Source organism: Thermobia domestica, chromosome 11 (assembly GCF_964235325.1).
Source record: "Thermobia domestica chromosome 11, izTheDome1.hap1.1, whole genome shotgun sequence".
In the NCBI taxonomy this organism is placed as follows: Eukaryota; Metazoa; Arthropoda; class Insecta; order Zygentoma; family Lepismatidae; genus Thermobia; species Thermobia domestica.
The window spans coordinates 208828309-208852239 of NC_137464.1; the positions used below are offsets into that span (position 1 = coordinate 208828309).

General features: G+C 34.7%; 1 protein-coding gene across 1 annotated transcript; it reads right to left on the bottom strand.

Moving 5' to 3' along the window:
• Nucleotides 1-225: 225 nt before the first annotated feature.
• On the bottom strand, nucleotides 226-7439 carry LOC145664689 (uncharacterized). The gene is made up of 2 exons (XM_081731550.1): nucleotides 6470-7439; nucleotides 226-439 (listed from the first exon to the last, which is right to left on the bottom strand). Exon 1 carries the CDS (start codon nucleotides 7262-7264, stop codon nucleotides 6479-6481), a length of 786 nt encoding a protein of 261 aa, XP_081587676.1. The 5' UTR covers nucleotides 7265-7439; the 3' UTR covers nucleotides 226-439; nucleotides 6470-6478.
• Nucleotides 7440-23931: the final 16492 nt, after the last annotated feature.

A 23931-nucleotide genomic window follows, 5' to 3' on the forward strand; every position in this document is an offset into this window, starting at 1 on the left:
TTGACCCACGACCCACTCACAAATCTTGACCCATGACCCACTCCATCCCCACCCAATACTGTAGTGCCGTACCTGCCGTGAATAGGTCTAGAAATAACTTATCTTAAAATGTGATACTAGTACTCAAACTAGTAAACATATTGTGTAAAAAACATAAAGAATGTTAAATAACCCAGAAACTCCCATAACCATGAATAATGAGAACTGTATCACAACGCTTTTCAACGAATGACGCTAGATCCATATAAAAAAAGTTTGGAGGAAGCATAAAAATTAAATTACATACACTTGCGTGGAAATATGTTTTTAATGACAATTAAAACATTAGAGATAGTAGTATAAAATATAACAAACAAATCTGATATACAAAAATATACAAGAGTATGTGCGCAGAAGTCATTTAATCCTTACGGCGATATCGTCACGTCTGCAGAAACCTCTAGAAGAAAGAAAAAAATGATAAGAATTTGTAATTACAACATAAAACACGGACACACAATATATATATATATAACTGGGCATTAAGCCTGTTGCGTTGTCCTTAGGAAATAAATTACCTCAGTCTTATTTGCACTGTTCATACATTAGTTGTGTGATTAGTAGTACTTGATTATATATATAGTGTATTTCAAAACAACACCGACAATGTTTGGGAGGTGATTCCTGACATCAAGATAAGACGAAAAATATAGACCAACCTGGGTGCACAAATTCTTAATGCCCAGTTATAGTGTCGTATATATAATTATTCAACATACACTTTTATACATGCATTATATATATATATATTGTCACGGTACGCCAAAATTCGGTAATAGAATTCAATATCAAAATTCATTTATTTTTATTAATTGGCTAAAAAGAGGAAAATTAAAGTATTGTTTATAAAGTAACTTGTAGTAAGAAATTAATTATGTTGCAGACAGACAGATTATCACACCAGATTACATAGTGCTTATGATGTTGTTTTCATTAAGTAACAGACACGAGTCTGCAAGTGTCTCAAGAGTATAAACAAATACTGAAGCAAGAAGAAAAATGTAAACTCTGTATAAATTTGTGTTCACAATAACACATTCTCAAAATTAGGTAAAATTCTGAAAATCGCAGACGTAAACTGTCTGGAGTTTTGGTCAATGAGAGAAAATGCAGAAACTGCGGTTTCAGCACAGAGATGTATGAACCACGAAATTTGGTAAGAGAGAAACAACAAATTCGTCATAATGAAAATTGACATAAAAAGGTTATGTCGGACTGAATGAGGATCAGTCCCAGAGGATCCGTTAGGAGAGCAGTTCTTAGGATCAGTCCTTGTTTCTGTAGCAGAGTCACATCGAGTTCCAGTGGAAACCCATCCACTGTGTTGGACATCGACTTCGAACTCCGTGTCCAGGGGATCGACTCCAGTATACATCGAAGGTATGTAGTAATACATCTCTGGGTATACTCAATTGAATCGCCATCAGTTTTATTAATGTGATCAAGCAATTTTACTTACAGAACATCACAACATAATACACCTAACTCTACTAAAGTAAAGATAATAAATGTCTAATTAAAGTTAATTGTTCACATAGTAGTTAATTTGTAACCTTCACTTGCATAAAAATAAAATAGTTGTGGTTATTCCCGGGCATTCTGGAAAATGTTCGGAAGACAATCTCCTTGAGACGGTGAGCTACGTCTATGCTATTAAGGCACAAGAAAGGGGGTTGAAAATATATATATATATATATATATATATATATATATATATATATATATATATATATATATATATATATATATATATATATATATATATATATACAAATATACGTCTTTTAGGATGCAATGAAGATGAACCTTACCACTGTACTATGGGCCGAAAGACCGGAAGATACCTCAACATAATACTAAGCACATATGTATCTATTGCTTCACGGTAACGTTTACAAATCCAAAACTACCGATCAGTAACTCCCATCAGTACTCCTATGCAACCGAAAGACTAAGGATCGTTACCTCTTGTTCGAATACCGGTGAAGATTAAGTCCAAACCCAAATCTCACTTTAAAGAACACAAGCTATTTCCGTTACGTAAGTACAACCACTATACCAAAGCTCCTAAGCAGGGTGGTAAAATATCATGATGTTTTTTAGAAAAATCATTCTTGTTGATTTTGTTTTATTTAAATCGATTGTTTTATTTAAATCAAATCTTTCTCGTCGTAGATTACAAGTCGCGAACTGAAGAAAAAGCATTAGGAATTAGTATTAAAAGCTAAATATGTCATTTAAGTGAAAGTATTAGGGTTGAATTTTGAATTAATCCCCAATTCTTAACCTATATCAATCCCAAACAATATTTCTTAACCCCTTTAAATTATAGCTCAGTCAAGCAGCTACATCATCCCTATTTATCCTAGGATCATGGTTCATACCTCATTCTCTTCAGCCTTTGAAACAGTAACATTCACATTTCCCTATCGTGTCCTTGAAGCGGGAAATTTTGAGAGAAAATAGGACTTTTTAATTATTTTTCTAATCTTGATCCCCTCCGGACTCCCTTGTGTTAATGCACATATCTCAAAATCAACTGGGAAATATTAAGGAGTGTACTAAATGTGTGTATAAAATTTCAAGCTATCTTGAATAGTAAGGGTGGAGAAAATATTTAACAATGAGCTAAGAACATTCCCACAATGCCCCAGAGAACCCGCATGTAATATAAAAATTTCCTCAGACATCCCTATTTATCCTAGGGTCGTGATTGTACATTACTCTCTTCAGAATAAAAAAGATTTTCAATCGTACCATTCAAATGTCTCCATCGTGTATCTGAGGTGGAAAAACCACGGAAAAAAAAAAGATTTTATGTTAAAAATATCCTTTTTTTAATTTTTATCCCTCTGGATCAATCCCCTGTTTTGAGGTAGAGATCTGAAACACTGAAAAATACTAAGGGGTGCACTGAACGAGTGTGCAAAATTTCAGTCCTTTGAATTCAAAATGTAAGCCCGTCAAAAAAAAAAAAAAAAAGTTTTTAAAATTTATGATATCATTACACACTATGTCTCGACGCAGAAATGCGTGAAAGCATATGCAACATGTCCTACAATGCCTCCAGTCTTGAAAAAAAAAAAAAACTAAGTAAAAAGGTTTATTGGTACTTTTTAATCGAATAATGAAGATTCGATTTTTAATAAAATAAAAATAGGTAATATAATTTAAAAGGTTAATCATTAAGGAAAAAGTATAGCAAGGTTTATCAAAATGACACTTTTTTCAGCAAAGTCACTGATTTTTGGTAGGGGCATTATTTTAAAAAAAAATGGAACTAGTTTGAGGCACGAAATACATAAATCTCACCTAAAGTTATGTGTTTTTTTAAAAAATCGGAGAGGGAATAGGACCCCTCTAAATACGCCCTATTATCTGGAAACAAACAAGCAGACGCGCCCACCTTTCGTCTTAAATGTCAATGGTGATTTCCCCGTTGGAATAGTTAACGATTTTAAAACCCAAGCTCATTCTTACGAAGAGAAGAAAGCAGGATTGTTCTGTTACCCGTTCAAAACGGGAGTTTCCTTAATCATCCAGTGCATGACACTTGTTTTCAGACTATGCTGCACGTACAGTACTGTCAAGTGATTTAAACCAATCTACCCTGAGGCTAACCAAAAACAGGGTACTGAAATCTTTTTCTTATCTTTCCTTTTGAGGTGGGGGCTCATTCAAAATCACCACGCTGAAATTTCTTAGTGCATAAATGCTTATTGGTATGAAATACAATCGCCCATAACGAACTACGTAGATATAAAAACATTTAAATGACAAAATAGAAACCTTAAAAGTTTGTGAAAATTAGCTACAATACTGAGGCTACTCCTACCTGCAGAAAACATCCATGAAAAATAAAACACCGAAGGACCAAATTAACAAAATTCACGAAAGGTTTCCAAGAAAACGCATGATGACTATGACATAACATCCAATCCTTAAACCAAGAACAGAAATCTTCACGATAACAAAGATGCAGAAACAAATGGGCCAGAAATATAAAAAGAAACTATCGCACATGGAAATGATCGCGAAATCCAATGGAACTATAATAAAATATATCCGTCCATAGAGTCACGAAAAAATGACCTCAAAGTCGATTTACCTGAACATACTTGATTTATTTGAACTATCAGTGGTACCGCATTCCTTTGGTTCAACGGTTCTGGGTCGATCTTCCGCCAAGTAAATTTAAGTTTGTTACGGACAACATCGTGTCCGTAGGTTTTGTTCGGGTATTCCAGTAAAATACAACAGAAAACACCAGTGGACATTTACTCAAGCGCTCTTACTTTTGTCACTGGCATAAGTCGTATTTATTATTATTATTATTATTATTATTATTATTATTATTATTATTATTATTATTATTATTATTATTATTATTATTATTACTATTATTATTATTCACACTAGCTTTGGAAAAGTCAACTTCACACTTCCACTTTCTTATCACCAAGTGTGATAAGAAAGTGAAAAGAAACCCAGTGGATTAAGAAGTATGGGAAGGAGAAGTTGATGAATTGGTCTAGTGGACTTGTAATACATGAATTATGGGAAAAGATGATAGACAAAATAGAAAGAAAAAATTAGAGGATCAAAAAGAGCCGTCCGAGAAGGTGTACTATGGAGAACAGCAGATGGACAATGCGAATATGAAGTGTAATTGGCAAACACCTAATTAACAGTTTCATAACAGATGCGCATAAAGAGAAAGTGACTACAACAATTAAAAATGCATACGCTTGAGATCCAATTAAAAGTTTACGTTTACAGTAATTAAAAAAATACTTTTCAGAGTCAATTAAAAATTTACCTTTTGTAGAGAGAAAGTGCGTGTCTTGCATTCACATTGCATAGAAGCTGTCAAAATTCAATATTTCTCTCGTAATGTGTTCGAGGAAGGTTATGTAACATAGCCGAAACTGAAACGCAAATCTCACTACCTGGTCAGTTGGAGTTATCAAGAATTTATTGGTAATCAAGAACTTATTGGTTGCCTAAAAGCTGAAAATATATCTACTTAAACAACTGAGATAGTCTCAGTAATGTAATATGGGGATATATGAAGACTAATATTAGCAGGTTTGAACTTGTTCCCGAAACGTGTACAGAGTAGAGAACAAATATGCCTAAAATGGACAAGTAACCACGAAAATATGGATCGACTTCAAAAATAATAAAATACCAGTACCTATTAAACTAAAAACCAAAGTAAAATATACAGACCAACTATAATAGAAACATACTTTATCTTAACATTGTCATTTTTATTCACTGAACGCTGTATGAACCCCTAGCCGTTTGCAACAACACCTAGTAACTTTCTTAAACCAATAAATAAATCAAATAGCCTCATCTTTGCAACAACACGTACTCGATAAAAAGGAACCTGTTGATTGGAGCCTTCCAGGAGATGTACATTCATGGCCAAAATGATTGTCGCATATCTATAACTGTCTTCTTGTAAGAATATAATTTGGTAACGATTTTGCATGGTACTTTTAATACTGATACTACTGTATAATCGAGAAATGTAAATTTGTGGTAAATTGCATAGGAAAAGAATTATAAATACGAAAATCAGAATGAGTAAAACAAAATGTTGCTAAATGGACAAGAGAGTTATATTCTCGCTTCACTGTTCTTATTTACTGCTCTTTGACATGAAATTTACCACATACACGTCTTTGCCGATTATACACATACTAACATTATAAAAAATACCGGGCGAATTCGTTATCACACTGTATTCCTACAGTATATATATATAGACATGCGACAATTTTGGACATGAGTGTACATGCCCAGTGGTGTACGCAGAACTTCATCTACGGGACCAAACACTTTAATATCTTTAAGAACAAAAGTGATTAACTATTTACTTTAATACAGCAAATATTTATTTTTCCATATTCTGCTTAAAGGGGACTCTAAGCCCCAAACCCCTCAAGCGCACTCCACTGTACACAGCACTAGCTTAAATAACAAATATTTAAATCAGAATGACATTAAACAACTAATGCTAAAAGAAAACTGCGTAGAAAGGAATATTTTAATGAATCATGGCCTTATGCATATAGGTTAGTTATTTTAGAGACGCGCGCAAAGGGAGGATTTCGAGGTTTTAATCCACACCCATCCCGAGGTTTTAATCCACACCCATCCCGAGGTTTTAATCCACAATCATTTCCCATATTAACATATGAATACTAAGATTATGAAACCATATGAATTCAGTCAAATCTCTTGATAAAATTCACCATCCGACACTGTCTCGCACTACATGAAACGAACAGCGCAAAACAACTTATGTTATCCGTTCCATGTTGGAGACAATGTCACCTGTTGTATGTCAATCACATTGCATTAAATCATCTAACAGTGAACCTTAATTAGTTTAAAATAAACCTTCAATAAAACTTACCATCAAATTTCACTTCAAGCAGGAACATGGCTGATGAAGAGCACGTCCAAGGTAGAAGACATTCTCTCCACATAAATCACACGGTGAAGATCTGTAGCAGTTGGATTCTTCATGTCCACGGGTGAAACAGTAGCTGCACCATTCATCTTCAAGAACTGAACCTCCCTCACTACGAAACGAGGATGGACACACCAGCGAAACATGTCCAGGAAGACCACATGAAAAGCATGAAATAGGCCTCCATGCACTACTAGTAAACCTAAATCTTCTACAGAAAGCACGACGTGCCCTGAAGTATCTGCTTTCGAACCTCCTGGAAACACCATGAGGCCGTTCTTCAAGTCCAGACAGCAAATCACTCACAGCAATATTATCGCTTGAGAACTGATTCCTGGCACCTTTCACAGAAACCTTAACCTCCACCAATCTCAGATTCTCAGGAATATTTTCTACAATTATAGTACAGTCATTACGCACTAAATTCTGATCACTAATCGAAACACTGTCTAACAAAGAAGTGACAGACTCAGTGTTGTTGTCTAACTCCCTAAGTAACTCGTCACATAACTTAGGACCTGGTAGAAATATAGAACCAAAACGATTAGCAATAAGAGAGAAATGTTTATATTCTAAACTTGTCTTGTAATATGGAGACGGTATTATCCCTGCTGACACTTTAGATACCAGTATCCCATACAACTTTTCGTGATTTTCACTCCATCCGAAGTTATTATTGTGAGGATAATGCTGCCAGTCGGGATGTAATAGTTCAAACACTTGCTTCTTGTTCTCCATTGCAACTCACACAACACCAAATAACTTTCTGGACACGACACAACAACACAATTATTCAACACAAAGTGTGACATATCAAATTGTCACACCTTTTATAAAGTTAGAGATTGCAGAGGGGGAAGCAGCTTTAGCAAAAGTTGCACTTTCGGGAAAGGAAAACAAAATTCGACCAATAGGATTGCTTCGTCTGGATTATATGCCGTTCTATTGGTTGGAGTGGTTATAGTCTATGATGCTAATATGAGTAAGCGGAATATGGGTCTGGAATAAGATTGATTAACATTTTCCTAATAATGTAATGAAAAGCAGTCAATATTAAAAGTAAAGAAACTGTAAATTGATGACAGAAAATTAAATGAACTTTGAGCATAAAAAAGTACCAAAACATTTTATTCTTTTCAATAAAATACTTTATGTTAATTGGATTATAGATAACTTAAAGGACATTTTTAATATTTTACTAAATCGGGTAGATATATTTTTAGAAACTTGTTGCTTTTAATATACTGTCTTGCAAGGGCGCCCATCATGAGGGGCAAGGTGGGGCGCTGTTCCCCCCCTAAGATGGAATTGTACATGGAAATATCGAAAACCCAATAGACTTTTTACATTAGTTACAGCAAAATTTGAAACTTTATTTGAAACGTTGCTTAAACTTGCCCCCCCTTGGAAACAACAACATGGGAGCCCTTTGTCTTCTGGTAGAATTATGAATTGAAAGACTCTAAAGAATAAATTGCCAAGGGGTTCTGGGATGAGATATACGGAAATAAGGATGGAATATTTTTCTCGTTTCTTTTCAAAGAACTGAATTCTATTACTGTATGTTCTACAGATCAATATGGTTTATTGAATAGTTTGTAGAGATTTCCAGAAGAACGCAAGTGAGGTAAAATAAACATTGGCCTATCTTAATTTTCAGGAATTATTATACTGGTATGCATAATAGCTAGTATTTTTAAGATTCAGAATGTAAACAATATTCCTTCAATATATTTTATTTAAAAATACTACCAAATGCAACAACTTCAACAGATAATTGAAGCATTTAAAACAAATATACTGTATTTACTCAAATATTAGCGCTTCTTTTTTCAAAATGTTTTGCATACAATTTTTGAAGGCCGCCTATAATCGTACAGTTCCTGTTTAATTGTAGCTTTTTCCCAAGTTGATTATAGACGATAAAATATTCCATCATATATCGTATCAAATATTTCATCAAAGTGAAATTTGAACGTGTGCAATGCCCAGTTGTACACAGTTTCTAAATTGCTTACAAAATTTGGTACAATTGTTCTAAAATAGAACTTGTTCTGTTACTATCAAACACTACATCAAAGAAAACAAACGTAATCGATGTGCAGTTGCACTAAAATTGAGTATGATATGCAGACGGAAAGTAGTTGAAATTATTTTGGTGCATAGTAACAGTATCCCGTTTTGTGTAACTATAAAATTAAAGAATATTAGAACTAACTACCGTAGGTGGCCTCCAAAATTGGTGTACATTAAGAATATTGCGTAAATTTAAAAAAAAAATCTTTCACTTTTCTTGCTTTAAATGATTTCTTAAGATGCTCTTATATGTTATTACTTTGGTGTATGCCCAGATAACTACGCACAGACTAATAATATGCGTGCATCTGATGTGTCTGGAATGATTATGTGCTATCTTATTATATTTAATTATTTCTTCACTAAATTCTCTCGTGGTGCCTTGGAAATTGTTTCTTAGGCAGGAGTTGCACTCACCGGGGGCAGATTCACTTTACGAGCACTTTCCTTACCGTATAAATACGTGCCGTACGTAAATCATTAAAAAAAAAGACTTAAAAAAAAAGAATGAATGAATGTAGAAAACGCAACTTTGTTAGTTGGCCATTAAAAGCAAGGATGCTATTTAACCGTGTCAGGGCAGAAACAGCAGAGATCCTGCGAGTAAATGCAAGATTAAGTTCGCAACAGGCAGGGGCGTTAGTGACAGGGTGTGAGTGTAAATTACGATAGTGAAAAAAAAAATGATCTTGCAAGTATCACATAGGTTATAGAACGTGTAGTGGTTCTGCATTTCTAAATATAAATTACTGGTTTCCTACTGATTAATAAAAATGCTTAATCAAATATCTTGAGTTAGCTATGGTATATGATTTTAGTTTATATTATTTGCCATTAAACAGTATCCCACCCTGTCGTGAGTGTAGGACAAAATCCAAGCGGACAAAATCCAAGAGGACAAAATCCAAGCTAAATTCTGGTAAGGCGGACAAAATCCAAGCGGATAAAATCCAAGGAGCAGTATCATGTGCGTAGCTGTGGTATGTACTTGTGAACACCCTAATTAAATTTTATGTTTGTTTCTTTCTTCAATTGTAATGTATTCTAGTTTTATCTGTAATTCTTCAATTTATTGAAATAATATTTCATTTACATTTAAAGAACTGAAAATCCAATAAAATATGTAAGATTGACACAGTAAGAGTGCAGATGATCTTTAATTACTCATAAAATAGTCTGGTCACTGCTAGGACATGCCCAGGTGAATCCAATTTTGGGTGATCAGAAATATTTTGACTAAAAAGAGTATACTCACATAAATTAACCAGAAAATGAAAGCACTGGCTTGCTATATCAGAGATAACAAATAACAGCAAAGCAGCCCAGTCTTAAAAAGACTACACTAATTACTTAATTCTATTATATTTATTGAGAATTAAAGTAAAAATAAAATTAAAAAGATATAATTTAGATAAAAAAAATACTTCTCTACTCTCAAAGTATTTACTTCAGTTACACTTCTCAAAATAACCAATAATATATACATTTTCATTTAGTTTGTCTAGACACATTTCGATTTTCTAGATAATACTTTTACATTATTTAATTCACACACATTATTACATTATTAAAAATACACACTACATATTTCACATTTTGATCGTTTCTGACGAAAATTTGATTACTATATATCATAATTATTTGTTTCAAAATATACATAAAACACTACCAACAAATAAATCAAGACTTCTGTATGCCACCTCATAAGAATGGAATTAAAATACTCCAATGATTGGTCTCACAATAATATGCTGAGTGTCTTAAATGTATTATACTGTATATAATAAAATTGAGAAGAAAATACATACTTTTACAATGTATTTGTACACACACAATATTTTTACACACTTTCATATGGATGTGATAAGTAATTAAAGCTCATCTGCACTCCTACTGTGACAATCTTACATGTTTTATTGGATTTTCAGTTCTTTAAAAGTAAATGAAATGTTATTTCAATAAATTGAAGAATTACAGATAAAATTTTAGAATGCATGACAATTGAAGAAAGAAACAAACATACAATTTAATTAGAGTGTTCACAGGCACATATCACAGCAGTGAACATGATTCTGTTCCTTGGATTTTATCCGCTTGGATTTTGTCCGCCTTGTCAGAATTTAGCTTGGATTTTGTCCTCTTGGATTTTGTCCGCTTGGATTTTGTTCTCTTGGATTTTATCCGCTTGGATTTTGTCCGCCCCCCCCCGCCCCCTGTCGTACCTGTGCATGAGAGGTAGGTTCTAATCTCTTCCTTGTAGAAATAAAGTAAAATAAGCTGATTTACCTTAAAAATGCTTAGTCACTATTTTATTTACGCCAAGAGAATTTTTAACATGTACAAGATGATAATAATGAGGTTATTTGCATAATATATGGGTTACTAGTTACAAAAACTGTTTTCGCTGGAAACCAAACTTTGATAGCTCAGACTGTCTTTCTTAGCTAAGTTTTTACTAGTGGTAGTAAATGAACTCACAGGAGTATGTGGTAACCTCTCATCTGATGTCCGACGTTCCTCCCTTTCCACATGACTAAGGAACAGTGTTGCCACAGTTCTGGCTCTGAAGTGGGCTGAAAAATAGTACCAAATTGAAACAAAAAGGGCTGAATTCATTATTTTATACCAGTGTAATACATGGCTCTATAATATGAAACTAAAAGAGGCTCTATAACATCCCCCCCCCCCCGTCTTCTGAGTCCAAATCAAGAAAGTGCTCTTTTAAAAATTACTTTTTAAAAACATCCAAATAGGAGGACCTCGAACAACCGTGGAAGTAAATGGAACTTTTCTCGCACGAAGGGAGTATAACAGAGACCGCAAATTACAAGGGAAAACAGTTATCATCATCGGTATGTATTGTAAGGAAACCAAAAGCTTGTCTATTTCAAAGTGACCAATAAATCAAAATGAGGAACAAATCAATCATCTCCCAGTAAACAGTTAACTTATCATAAAATATTAAAATATAAATTATTGCATTTTATTCTCGCTTATTTCACGACCGAAGGAGGATAATAACTGTAAGAAGAATATTGTGCTACTTTTTGTTTTCAAGATTTCAAGCTAAAATTTCCACCACACTGTTTCTTCCTCGTCTCCTTCATGTGCGGCGCGGATACGCCCATCTAGCGTAATTTGTTTCTTGACATAATTCGAGTTACGATTTATTCACATAAAGTTCGTAGCGTTATGCAGTGTAATGCCGCAGAATGAATGTTCAACAGGGCTTTCTTAAGAGTCCAACACACAGTATGACTAACGTGAGATGTAAGAAAAGTCTTACTGACACTTTTAAAAGTATTTATTAAATGGGGCTGAATTGGATAGAATTGTACCAACTTTTTCACAAAAGGGGCTGAAAATACCAGCGTGGTACCAACGGGCCGATGAATGACAAAAAGGGCTGAATTTGGTACAATTGTACCAAGTGTGGCAACTCTGCTAAGGAACCTTCCTTGACGTCTCGGCTGCCTGCGCTCTTTTCCTCCTCTCGCCAGCCTCGATCCCCATTATATTACTAACTTTTATCAGTCTTTAACTTCACATTATGATTTTTTTTTACAATTAAAATTTTTCATTAATTTCTATCTCCATTGTCCCTTAGGACAAGTAATTATATATAAAAAAAAAACATATTAATGGTTCCTCTTTTCAAGGCTTTTTCTTAAAATTTACTTAAACACTATCATTTTTTTTTTCAAATTATCATATCCATTTCTTCTTTTTTCTTTCTGAAAAAATCTATTATTCACACACTACACTGTGAAATATTCCTCCGGAATCTAAGATCCTACAGAATCCTCTTTCATATGCACTTTTTCATATTAACTGTAAAACTATCATTTTTATAGTATTATAGTTTTAGAATTCCGGGCGTCATTCCGTACCAGTTTGCATCAACACAATTCAATATTTGCGTTCTACTCTGCAATTGACGGCATTGCAGTTAAAATTACTTATTGCATTATTTGCTCTACAGTGTAATTCGCAAATTGTAAAGAAAACCGTTACGAAATGAGGCACTAGACAATTCGATTGGGGTATGTGTTGATTTCAATATCGTAGGGCCGAAGCCGAAACGAAGATAAAAATGAAAGGAAAGATGAATGAGGTTCAAGGAGCAAGTTGCCCTTCGAAAGTGAAAACTTTCGTTAATCCTCGTAGTTGTGCTATGCTCTCGAGTAAGTATTGCAATACTTGGTCCTTGCTGGCATGGTAACTAAAACGTGAGAGATTAAATATGAATGGAAACTTTTTTTTTTTTTTTTTGCTTGTTTACGGCAGACGATAACGTTGTCTCTTCAGGAGGCACTTAAGTTTTAGTTGGGAGGTGAAAATAAAACATAGATGAGATATGAGATTTTCAACAACAATAATAAAGAAAGTCACTTTATTCATACATATAGATTAATTATTATTGTAGTTATAACCATACTGCAATAATCATTAGTTATACATAAGTAATGAGACAAACAAAGTAACAAGGGACGGATATTGGAAGGTTATTATGTTGAGATCAAGTATGTGGACTCCGCAGAGCACAGGATAGCGCTAGTATTCAGAAATGAGCTTATCTGCTGTGTTGGGGCCACTGAACACTGATGTTCGACATAGGGAAGCCCTTGTTAGAATGAAAGTTGCAAGTCAGTATGCAAACGATGGATAAACATGCTGATTAAATTCTGGCGAGCTACATGTATATATTGAATGAAATATTGGTCCGGATGTTCTGGGTGTTTCCAACTATAGATTGTGAGTAGAAGCTGCAAAGGTGTATAAGTGTACTTAGGAAGAGTGGAAAGGATGGCATCAATACGCATTGGTTTACAGAACGGTGTGATGCTGAGTTGTCCACTTTATATCTATATACCGGGAGCGAAGATCTTCAAGGTGGCGAATGATATGCGGAAAAATGAGCCTTTCCTATAATAGGCGAGTAGATTTAGGCAAGGTAATGCAATAAGCAAGACGTAAGGCATGACGCTCTATTATAAGTAGCTGCTTGTAAAAATTATCCTCAGCTCAGATGCGGTAGTGTGGCTATGGGTGAGACAGGAGCGAAAAAACGCCTTATATGTATTTAACAATGTGTGAGCGTGTAAACCCCAGGTGATACCGACGAGACGCTTCGAAACGTTTAATCGGTTTTGCAATTTGTCTTTGATATAAACATCTTAAGGCTTCCAGGATATTTAGCGTCAAAGATCACTCCTAGATATTTAGCGGTAGTACTTGCATGGACAGATACACCTTGGACTAAAATTTTAAGTAAGAGGTGCATAGCGTCTCATGCTACTGTTCCGCTTATTGGGAATGATGACTAAGTCTTAGGTTTTGTCACATTTTAATTTCAACTGCACCTATAGCCCACTAACTTGATCAATGGTTTTGCAGCAAGCGAGCAATGCCGTGTCATCCGCAAAGGTGAAAGTATAAACAGGTTCAGACATGACAGATAGATTGCTAACAACAGATTATATAATAAAAGTGATAAAGCTGAACCTTGCGGGGCACTAGTACATGTGAAGATCAGAAAAGATAGACTGTTATTTATCGAGATATAAGCAAGACGGTTGGTGAGAAAATGATAAGCTATCCGAATATACGCTGCTGGAAGATCAAAAAAGTGTAATTTATAGATAAGACCATTATCCTAGACACAATGAAACACCTTTTTCAGGTCGAAGAGAAGTAGGCATGAGGGTGCAGTTTTATTATAATGATTCGTAAGAATAGTGGTAAAATGAGTTGTCAATCGCAACTCATTCATTTCATCATCACCGTCTACTTTAGCCTAACCGGCATAACCGTGGGACGTAAAACTCAAAAATTTCAAATTTCACTACATGTTAACTTATAATCCAATATATTTAAGTCTTTTATTTCTTAGTTTCTTATTATTTACATACTATGAACACCGTCTTTACAGCAATCTTCAGCTTCTTCTGTACGTGCCTGCATGTTTCTGATAAAGGTGTCACAGCACTGTCCATTCAGTTTAATGTACCAGAATTTATTGTTTTTATAAATTCGACTTAAGCCCCATTTGTAAGGTATGAGCGTCGGTTCTCAGCAAAAAAGGAAAAAAGATCCATCAACAAGCTATAACTTCTGGTTCTATTTCTTCCTTCCCTATCCTCCACCTTTTTGTGTTTCTGATCAAATTTCTTTTTTAATTTCGTCCTTTGCATCTCTTGTAGTAATCCCTATCTGATGATGTGACTTAGAGACAGCTTTACAAATATCTGCAATATTTTAACCACAAAAGAATTCATAGCACATAGTTTGTTTTTTGTTCTTTAACAAAATCTTTTTAAGGGATAAGGTTTTCACTTAATATACCCAACCTGCAATATGAATAGAGGAGCTTCTATTATCACTGTTTCAGTCGTTACAGTGACATTGAGTTGAGTTGACTTGATTTTGAGTTTAACGTCCCTTTCAGCAGCGAGGCTATGTGAGATGGGACCTACTGATTAACGGGAATCCGAAAAACATGAACTCCCGCCGAGAATCTAACCCGCGTCTCCCACACCAAAGGCGAGTACGCTAAGTGTTTAGCCACGAAGGAGCTCATAGTTACATTGATAATGTCTTGAATTAACCCAAACTGCTGTACCAAACACTGATTTCCACTAACTTGACTATTGGAAGAACTGCTGCTTTCTCTGAGGACACTGTTCATTTGCCCATTTAATTTAGACCAGTACGGAATGGGTAACCCTTCTGGTTACAGTCTACTGCGGACGTAACTCTAAACTTACTGTACTAGGCAGTCATTTTTACTCATCACAAAACAAGTGTCTTCGTGAATGGACAGTCCGAGAGGGTTTAGAAAAACACACACACACAAACAAAATTACTTATCTAGCAATCCTTTTCAATTAGTTGTTTTGACAAGTATAATGTCTGTCAGTTAGAGGTGTATCGCAATCTTGATTTATCATAACTAGAGCCTAGACTTCCATGCACAAACCCCGAAAGATGCATGCGAATATGCTCGAAACATATATCTAAAATATGCATTACATTTTAACACATGCACTGAAATATATACTTAGAAAACAAAATGTCAGTTCTTTCAATACCTTAATGACCTCTGTTGCAATGAACTATGAACGTCTTCCTTAGATTTTCTTCTGTAAACCCTCTACGTTTATCAGTGAGAAACGTTTTGTAGATTGAAAAGTTCCTTTCTACACCAGCACTTGTGCATGGGGAAAACACGAATGCGAAAACAGTCGTAAGTGAATTTACCTAGAATTGTGAGCAACGAACTCAACGCTATTTTTTTTAAATCTACACCGTATCTGCGTTTACAAAGTGATTCAGTTCTTTTAAAATATAACCTCTTATCTTGGGATATACTCTGAAATATGCTAACATGCAGCAAGAAAATTCGGAAATATGCAATATCCTGTAAAGTTTGTGAAATATGCATGCACATCGAAATTCACTCAAAATATCCACTATATGCGCTAACATATGCGTCTCAAATGAATCCTTACAAGTCCGTCAGAAAGAAAAAAGTACTTTCCATACCTTTCTACACGTTAATATGAACATGCATTTTGCATATAAATCCGGGCTGTAATCGTAACCATTATTCATTATTGTTTTGTTTATTTTATTTCGTGTTATGGACTTCTATCTTGTCTTTAATGTAGACCCTTTCTGTAACATTTCCTATAAAGTCAGGTATGTGTAACTAAACTGGCAAGTTTTCCTATTGCTCCTTCATTGATTTTAGCAAAATCTTTACTGGTATTAATAGTAAAAGCCCCGAAGTCTACATAACTCGGAAACAAAGGTCTGTACAGAATATATTCTTTTCGTATAAAAAGCTTAAATTCTACCATCATTGCAAGTTTGGTCAAGATTGAGTGACATATATATATATATCCTTGTAGTTAGTTTATTATTATTATTAATTCATAGTATTAATAAAACTGACCAAAGTACCAAATAAATATTAATAACACTTGTGTAAAAGTTTCGGCAATGAACATCGTCTTCATCAGACACGTTAATATGCCTTCATCAGTATAACGTATCTGATGAAGGCGATGTTACATTGTCGAAACTGTTACACAGGTATTGTCAATGTGTTTATTTAATGCTTTGGTCACTTTTATTTTATTAATGCTGTGGAATATTTCGAAAGTTATAATGTATCGGATATTATTATTATTATTATTATTATTATTATTATTATTATTATTATTATTATTATTATTATTATTATTATTATTATTATTATTATTATTATTATTTTGGAAAATCAAGTGAACAATAAATATCTAAAATCTGATTTTATTTCGATGTCACGAGAAATTGCTTCCCTTGCAACTAAATTTGTTATTATTATTGCAGGATAGTTACTTCTTGAGAATAAAGTTAAAAAATGTTAGATACTGCTTAAAAGTGACACAAATTTACGTTAATTTTCCTGGCTATGGCGAAAAGAAATTGGACTATAAACAAAAATTGACGATTTTTTTTTAAATGTCAGAACAATATGAATGACTCTTTTCAACGTTTTGCATATCTGAAAAAACGCAGTCATAAAATCTAATCCTAATAACTACATAGATGAAAAATGATTAATGCAAGAAAACACATATGTATTTTATATTGTTTATTTCTAAACATATTACTATTATCTTTTTATTTTTCAAAAATGTTTTACAAAATATTTTGCATTACGAATACTTTTTTTTTCTAAAGAAATAATAATTCAGAAAACTCTTGAGCACTCTACACAATGTTTTTCAGTCTAGATATCATATCAAGACATAATTCTAATGCTATTGAAAGCTAAATATAAGCCACTCTAGTTACAGAAATAAATATATGTACACTTTTCTTTTGTATATATGCCATCCTCATCATTCGAAAATTTATATACTATTAATAAATAGAAGAAAAATATGTAACTTGAGAGAACGACGAGGTATTAAACGGTGTTGCATGCCTATGATATCTTATTTATTTATTTATTTTTATCCCATAGATTTCTATTGAGAAATTATTGTTCTGCTTTCTTTGAAACGAACTCATATTTTAATGGTACAGTTTTATTGATTTCTGCTTCAAGTCTAGTTAAATGCCTCCTGCCTTTTAAAATACAGTACATGCAATGTTACTTTAATTTGATTTTAGTAGCTCTTCTCGGGCTACCAGCCAGGTGAAAATGTTGACATCTGACGTTTCGAATGCAGACATTGCATTCATCTTCAGGGATTGTAATGAACAGACCGGAGACTTGGACGTGTATGTATAGTGACTATGTAGGACACATGAGTTATGAATAGGGGCTTGTGATTAGCTGAGGAAAATGCTGGATTCTGATTGGCTGAGGACTCCTGATTGTTTGTTGTTGTGGATACGAGAAGTGGTTTTGCTGAATGTTCGTTTTTATCCCTGAAAAGGATCGACCAAATAGAGCTGAGTTGAAAGCCGTTGTCTCTATTAAGACTCTTATGGCTGATAGCCCGAGAAGAGTTACTAAAATCATATCGCCAGAAAAATTCATTTTTTCAAAAAAAAAAAAAAAAAAAAAATTAAAAATCCATTTTTTGAAAAAGAAATTATTAAATATTAAAACTATATACATTAAAATAGTTTTTACGTAGTAAGGGCCATTTAAATTGGTTTGAAAAAATAATCAGTAAAAACAAATCATTGAAATTTTAGTTTATTTGAGAGAAAACAGAAAGTAACTTTCCATATAAGTCAATGAGCTAAAAATAAAACTAAGATGGCGCAGGTATTCAGCACCGTTAACATTTCGCTTCATTGTTAAAAATATAGCATTAGGATTGATGATTGAATATACGTAATTATAGATTCTTTTTTTTTTTTAGCTATATTTATTTGCATAACAAAACAGCAAATGAAGTTTCTCACCAGCATATATGTCCATGGTACAAAATTCTTGAGAAAACACATTTGAGTTTGAATCAAGAAAATTTTAAATTCAAATCATACTATAAAAATCTTATCCTCTGAACTTTCACTGAATATGGCATGAGGAAATGGCTGAAATGAAACTTAAGTTAATTTTGAAGTCGTTCAACACTTCCGTTCCAATTTTTCACTTTTCTCAAAATATGGTAGATACCAAAAAGAAAATATAAAAGATTCTCTATGAGTAGCAGTAGTAATGGCCTGACTATAGGAAACTTTTTGGCCCCTGGGTCCCTGCCTCAGGATCCATGGTCCCTGGCCGGGGTCAATGACCTAGGGGTACCTAGGACCACCCCCTAAATTTTGGCAGGGGTACATAGGACCACCCCCCAGGACCCATGGTCCCTGGCCCGTGTCAATGACCTAGGGGTACTTAGGACCACCCCTCTAGATTTTGGCAGGGGTACATAGGACCACCCCTTAAATTTTGGAAATTGCCAAATCTAAAAATTGGGTGTGGTAGCCTAGGACCACAGTATGTACCTCTATCAGTATTGGGTGTCTATGTCGTTCCCTTTTATGGGTAAAAAATTGCCAAAAATTCAAATTTCGGGGTTTTTTGACCTAATTTATCCCCTTTGATGAGGTATTATTATCCTATATGGTTATATGTGCATATACAGGGATTCATTACCTTTCATAAGACATGGGTATATTAATGCACCCCTTTAAATTTTTGGGAGGTGTACCTTGGCCCACCCCTTCAATTTTGGAAATTGCCCAATTTCAACATTGGGTATTATAGTATAGAACCCTAGTATGTATTCCTATAAATTTGGGTGGTCCACCTCGTTCCCTTTTAGGGGTACAAAATTGCCAAAATTTTAGTACAACCACATGTTTGGGTTTTTGGCTCATTTTTATTTCCTTGGATGAGGTCCTATTACCTTATATGGGTGTATACAGGTGTTTATTTTCTATTGTAAGACATAGGTACATTTGTGCACCCCGGCAGGAGTGCCTTGGCCCACCCCTTCAATTTTGGAAATTGCCCAATTTAAACATTTTGGTACAATAGTATAGAACCCTAGTATGTATTACTATAAATTTGGGTGGACCACTTCGTTTCCTTTTAGGGGTACAAAATTGTCAAAATTTTAGTACAACCACATGTTTGGTTTTTGGCTCATTTTATTCCCTTGGATGAGGTCCCTTATATGGGTGTATACAGGTGTTTATTTCCTATTGTAAGACATAGGTACATTTGTGCACCCCGGCAGGAGTGCCTTGGCCCACCCCTTAAATTTTGGAAATTGCCCAATTTAAACATTTGGTATAATAGTATAGAACCCTAATGTAGATCACTATAAATTTCGGTGGTCTATCTCGTTCCCTTTTAGGGGTACAAAATTGCCAAAATATAAACGTAAGCAATACGTTGTATCACGTGTTTGGGTTTTGACCTAATTCATTTCCTTGGATGAGATCCTATTACCTTATATGGTTATATGGACATGTATAGGAGTCCATTCCCTATTATGAAACATGAGTACATATGTGCAACCCCGGGAATGGTACCTTGGCCCGCCCCTTAAGTTTTAGAAATTGCCAAATTTAAACATTTGGTATCATAGTACTGGACCCTAATATATATATATATATTACTACAAAATTTGGGTGGTCCACCTCGTTCCCTTTTAGGGGGCATTTTGTTCCGCTTTAGGAGTGAACCTTGGAATCGTCCCGAGTTTGATTCTTGGAAATGTTGAATTTAACGTCCCCGCGAAAACGGTGAGAGATGATAGGACGAAACAGGAACTTACTTGACTGAGGATTGAAGCAGTGACCTCATACAGTAGAGACAAGCACTGAGCCATCGTACACGTGTGTTGATTACTATGCAATGGTCCCGAGTTTGATTCTAGGTGTTAGTTTCAGGAAATGTTAACGTTTCCTTGAAACGATGATGAGAAATGAGAAAACATCATAAACTTACTTGCTTGCGGATTGAAGCAGAGACCTCACATCAGAAATAAGAGCTGAGTCACCGTACTCCATTGAGAAGTTCAGTTTGTAATGGTCCCGAGTTCGATTTTTTTTTTTGTTAGTTTCAGTGCGAACAGTTTCGCGTATGAAAAGAAGACGAGCGGATTATGTTACATTACACATTTCATTGCGAACAGTTTATACTAGGTTTATGTAACGTGTAGGTAGGTTGTTTGTTTAACCAAAGTTTTATTTTGGCTAGAGGTATAGATTTTCCTGGGCTTGCCATAATTTCTTTGCAGTAGAAAATGATGCAGGATGTGCTGGATTGTAATAAATGGATTTCAACTTTTTGTTCATGGTTTGTACTCTGCGTTGTCATCTTTTTTACTTCGTGTGCAACTTTGACCTTGAAGAAAACCTTGTTGACTCAGTGCAAAGCATTGACGTATACACATAATCTTATTGTTTAGTTGGCTGTATTTAGAGATGAATCAGACATGTAAGGTTGCTGGTTCGAATCTAGTTGTGTTCGCTGTAACTCAGGGTCTGAGCGATACTTACCGAAATTTTTCCAGTGTTGCCAACACTATCAGAATGAATCGATTCATTTAGTCGGAGCAGTTTCGTGACGAAAACTGATTTTTGTTTTGCACACAAAAATTTTCTGAAACAGAATTTTGTTTGTACATAAAAATTTTTCTGAAACAGAATTTTGTTTGTACATAAAATTTTTTCTGAAACAGTTTTTGTTTTGTACACACAAAAAATTTCTGAAACAGAATTTTGTTTTCGTACACAAAAAATTTTTCTGAAAACATTTTTTTTTCGTACACAAAAATTTTCTGAATCAGTTTTTTTTTTTCGTACACTAAAAATTTTCTGAAACAAAAATTTAGTTTGATTTTTTTTTTCGTAAAACATTGATTTATTTTACCGGTAAACTGATTCAGAAAAAAGAAAATGAAATCGCAGTACAGGAAAAAGAATTTGATTTTAGGATGTGAAATAAAAAACACAGAATCATGTTTTTGTACATTTATTTAGCATGTGAAACAGAATACAGAATTTCTTTTTTCTTCAAAGGAAGACGTGTCCGTGACGGGTACAAGTTCTGTAAAGAGAAAATAAAACATATGAATATTTATTTTGTTTCCTGTGAAAGAAGAAAAACAGATTATTAACATCGAACTAACTGATCAAGAGAGAGTGAGGTGAGAAAAGAAACGCAAATGTGACGTACCTGAATTCCTTTTTTTCTCCACGGGTTTCTGCAAGGTGATGTCATCTGAGTTTTGTTTCCGCTGTGGCCTCGTTGAAGCATGTCCCGTGTTGCGTTGATTCTTTGCCCCGTCTTTGGGAGGTGATGTTGGTGGGATTAGGGGAAAATATGGCTGTTATTCTGTTCTGGCTTTTTTATACCCATAGGGCAATGTCTCGTATGTGTCTGGTATTAATCGGCGTTTTTTATAGTTGAAACTGTACTTCTTTTCTTCAGGTTTTGTGACAAGATGATGATCGTGGGTTCTGTAAATTTTGTGCGGCGTGCTAATGGAGATTTTTTCATTCGATTGATTTATGATCATTTGCTCCAGACTATTGAAATTTAGCTTTTGACTTGCAGTATAATTGAGTGTGAATCCACGAATTTTGCATACATAACTGGTTGATTTCGTGTCGGGGTTGTAGATTTCCAAGGCGTACTGTTTTGGGCCACCAGACACGAATTTTTTAATGTATGCTTTTGGTCCAATTGATTCAAGTTCATTTGACATTGAACCAAGAAATACTTCTGGTTCTATTGTGGGCTGTGATGGTCGCTGCGTGAATATCACTGAATCTGTATCGAAATATAATACTCTTTCTTGCAGAAGTTCTAAATATTTGTAGAGTTCCAGACGAGCTTGACACGTTGTAAATGCTCCAAGGACAACATTAGCATTGTGATTTTGTACTGGAACATCATCTTCATACTGCCAATAAAGGTATAACATCGAATCGTTAACAGGTAAAATTTGGTTGACTTTTATGTCTGGAGCAGTTAATTTTTGATACAGTTCTTTGGGGTCGTTAATGATGGTCGTTTGGCTGAAATTGTCTCTTATAGCGAGTCGTCCCCAGAAGGCATTCAAACAGAGCTTTGCAAGACTACGACGTGCTGAATTTGTCATTATATTTGCTGCATCTAAAGTTATGCCTTCCCGTTGTTGTACCACTTGGATATACTGCTGCTTTTCTTCTTCGGTGACGCAATTGGCAGGCCAACCAGAAGCTTCCAGCTTAGATTTCAAAAATGTGTTAATGTATTCGCTGAATAATCCGCCAGTCTTGGTTTCTGGATCATATACGGTGATGTCGTAATCCCAAATTTCGTAAATTTCAATGACTTGATACCCAAGTTCAATGGCTTTTTGAATTTCATAGGACACCCATGTTCCTGTTAGACTTCGTTCACTGTCCGAATGTGTACATTCAGAATCTTGATTTAATGCTGTGGCACAGGCAGCACAAAGTGGAAACAACAACTTCTTATTTGAGCGAAATGGCAGCACTGGATGAAACACATTTCTGCTAGGCACAATCTTCAACTTGACTAGTCCGTTGACATCTTGAATGTCGGGCATTTCTGGATCTCCCTGTAGATATATTCGTGGATGCCCTATTGGATACCGTCCACATTTATTCACATAAGGATACAGGGAGACGATATCCAAGAATTTTATTTCTTCGCCTTCATTTTCATTTGCGACGTGATACAATTTAATGGCATTAACACGGCCACCATAGAAGCTGTCTCTTGGATTTAATGGTGTCTTATTAGTATAAGGATGTGTGCTTAAAGAAGAGGCCAATGCTGGATTGGATTTTAACACTTGACGAAATTCACATTCCCACATTTCATGTACTTTATATCCCATGGATCGTAATAACTTCATTTTACGCTGTGTTCTCTCGTAGCGATAGTTCATTGTTTCTTCGGAGTTCTCATAAATGGGTTGATCACGGCCTGTAGGGACACATAGAGGACAGCCGTGAAATCTGCACCCTTCAAATTCATACACGTGTTTCTCTTTAGTGTCAGGATCTTTGTAGTAACCGTCCAGATGAAAACCAGCAACATAAACTTCTTTTCCTCTCGCAGCATGTTGAATTGAATGACCCTCTTTTTCCTCCATGTAGGCAAGCCACTGCAAAGCAATCCGTGACTGATTGTTTCTGTGACGGTATCCACGTGCAGGGAGAATGCTAATAGTATTAGGTTTTAAGAAATTTCGTCGAAATACTAAATTGCACGCACTCGCCAAAGTGATAGCCTCCAGGAAAGGATTGACGTGAGTTTCTTGTTCAAAAGTGGTCATGAAAGATATACAAGCCAATCGAAGTACGTTGACGTCCTGGATACAATAGTTCACCAATTCTTTTTGGAAAAT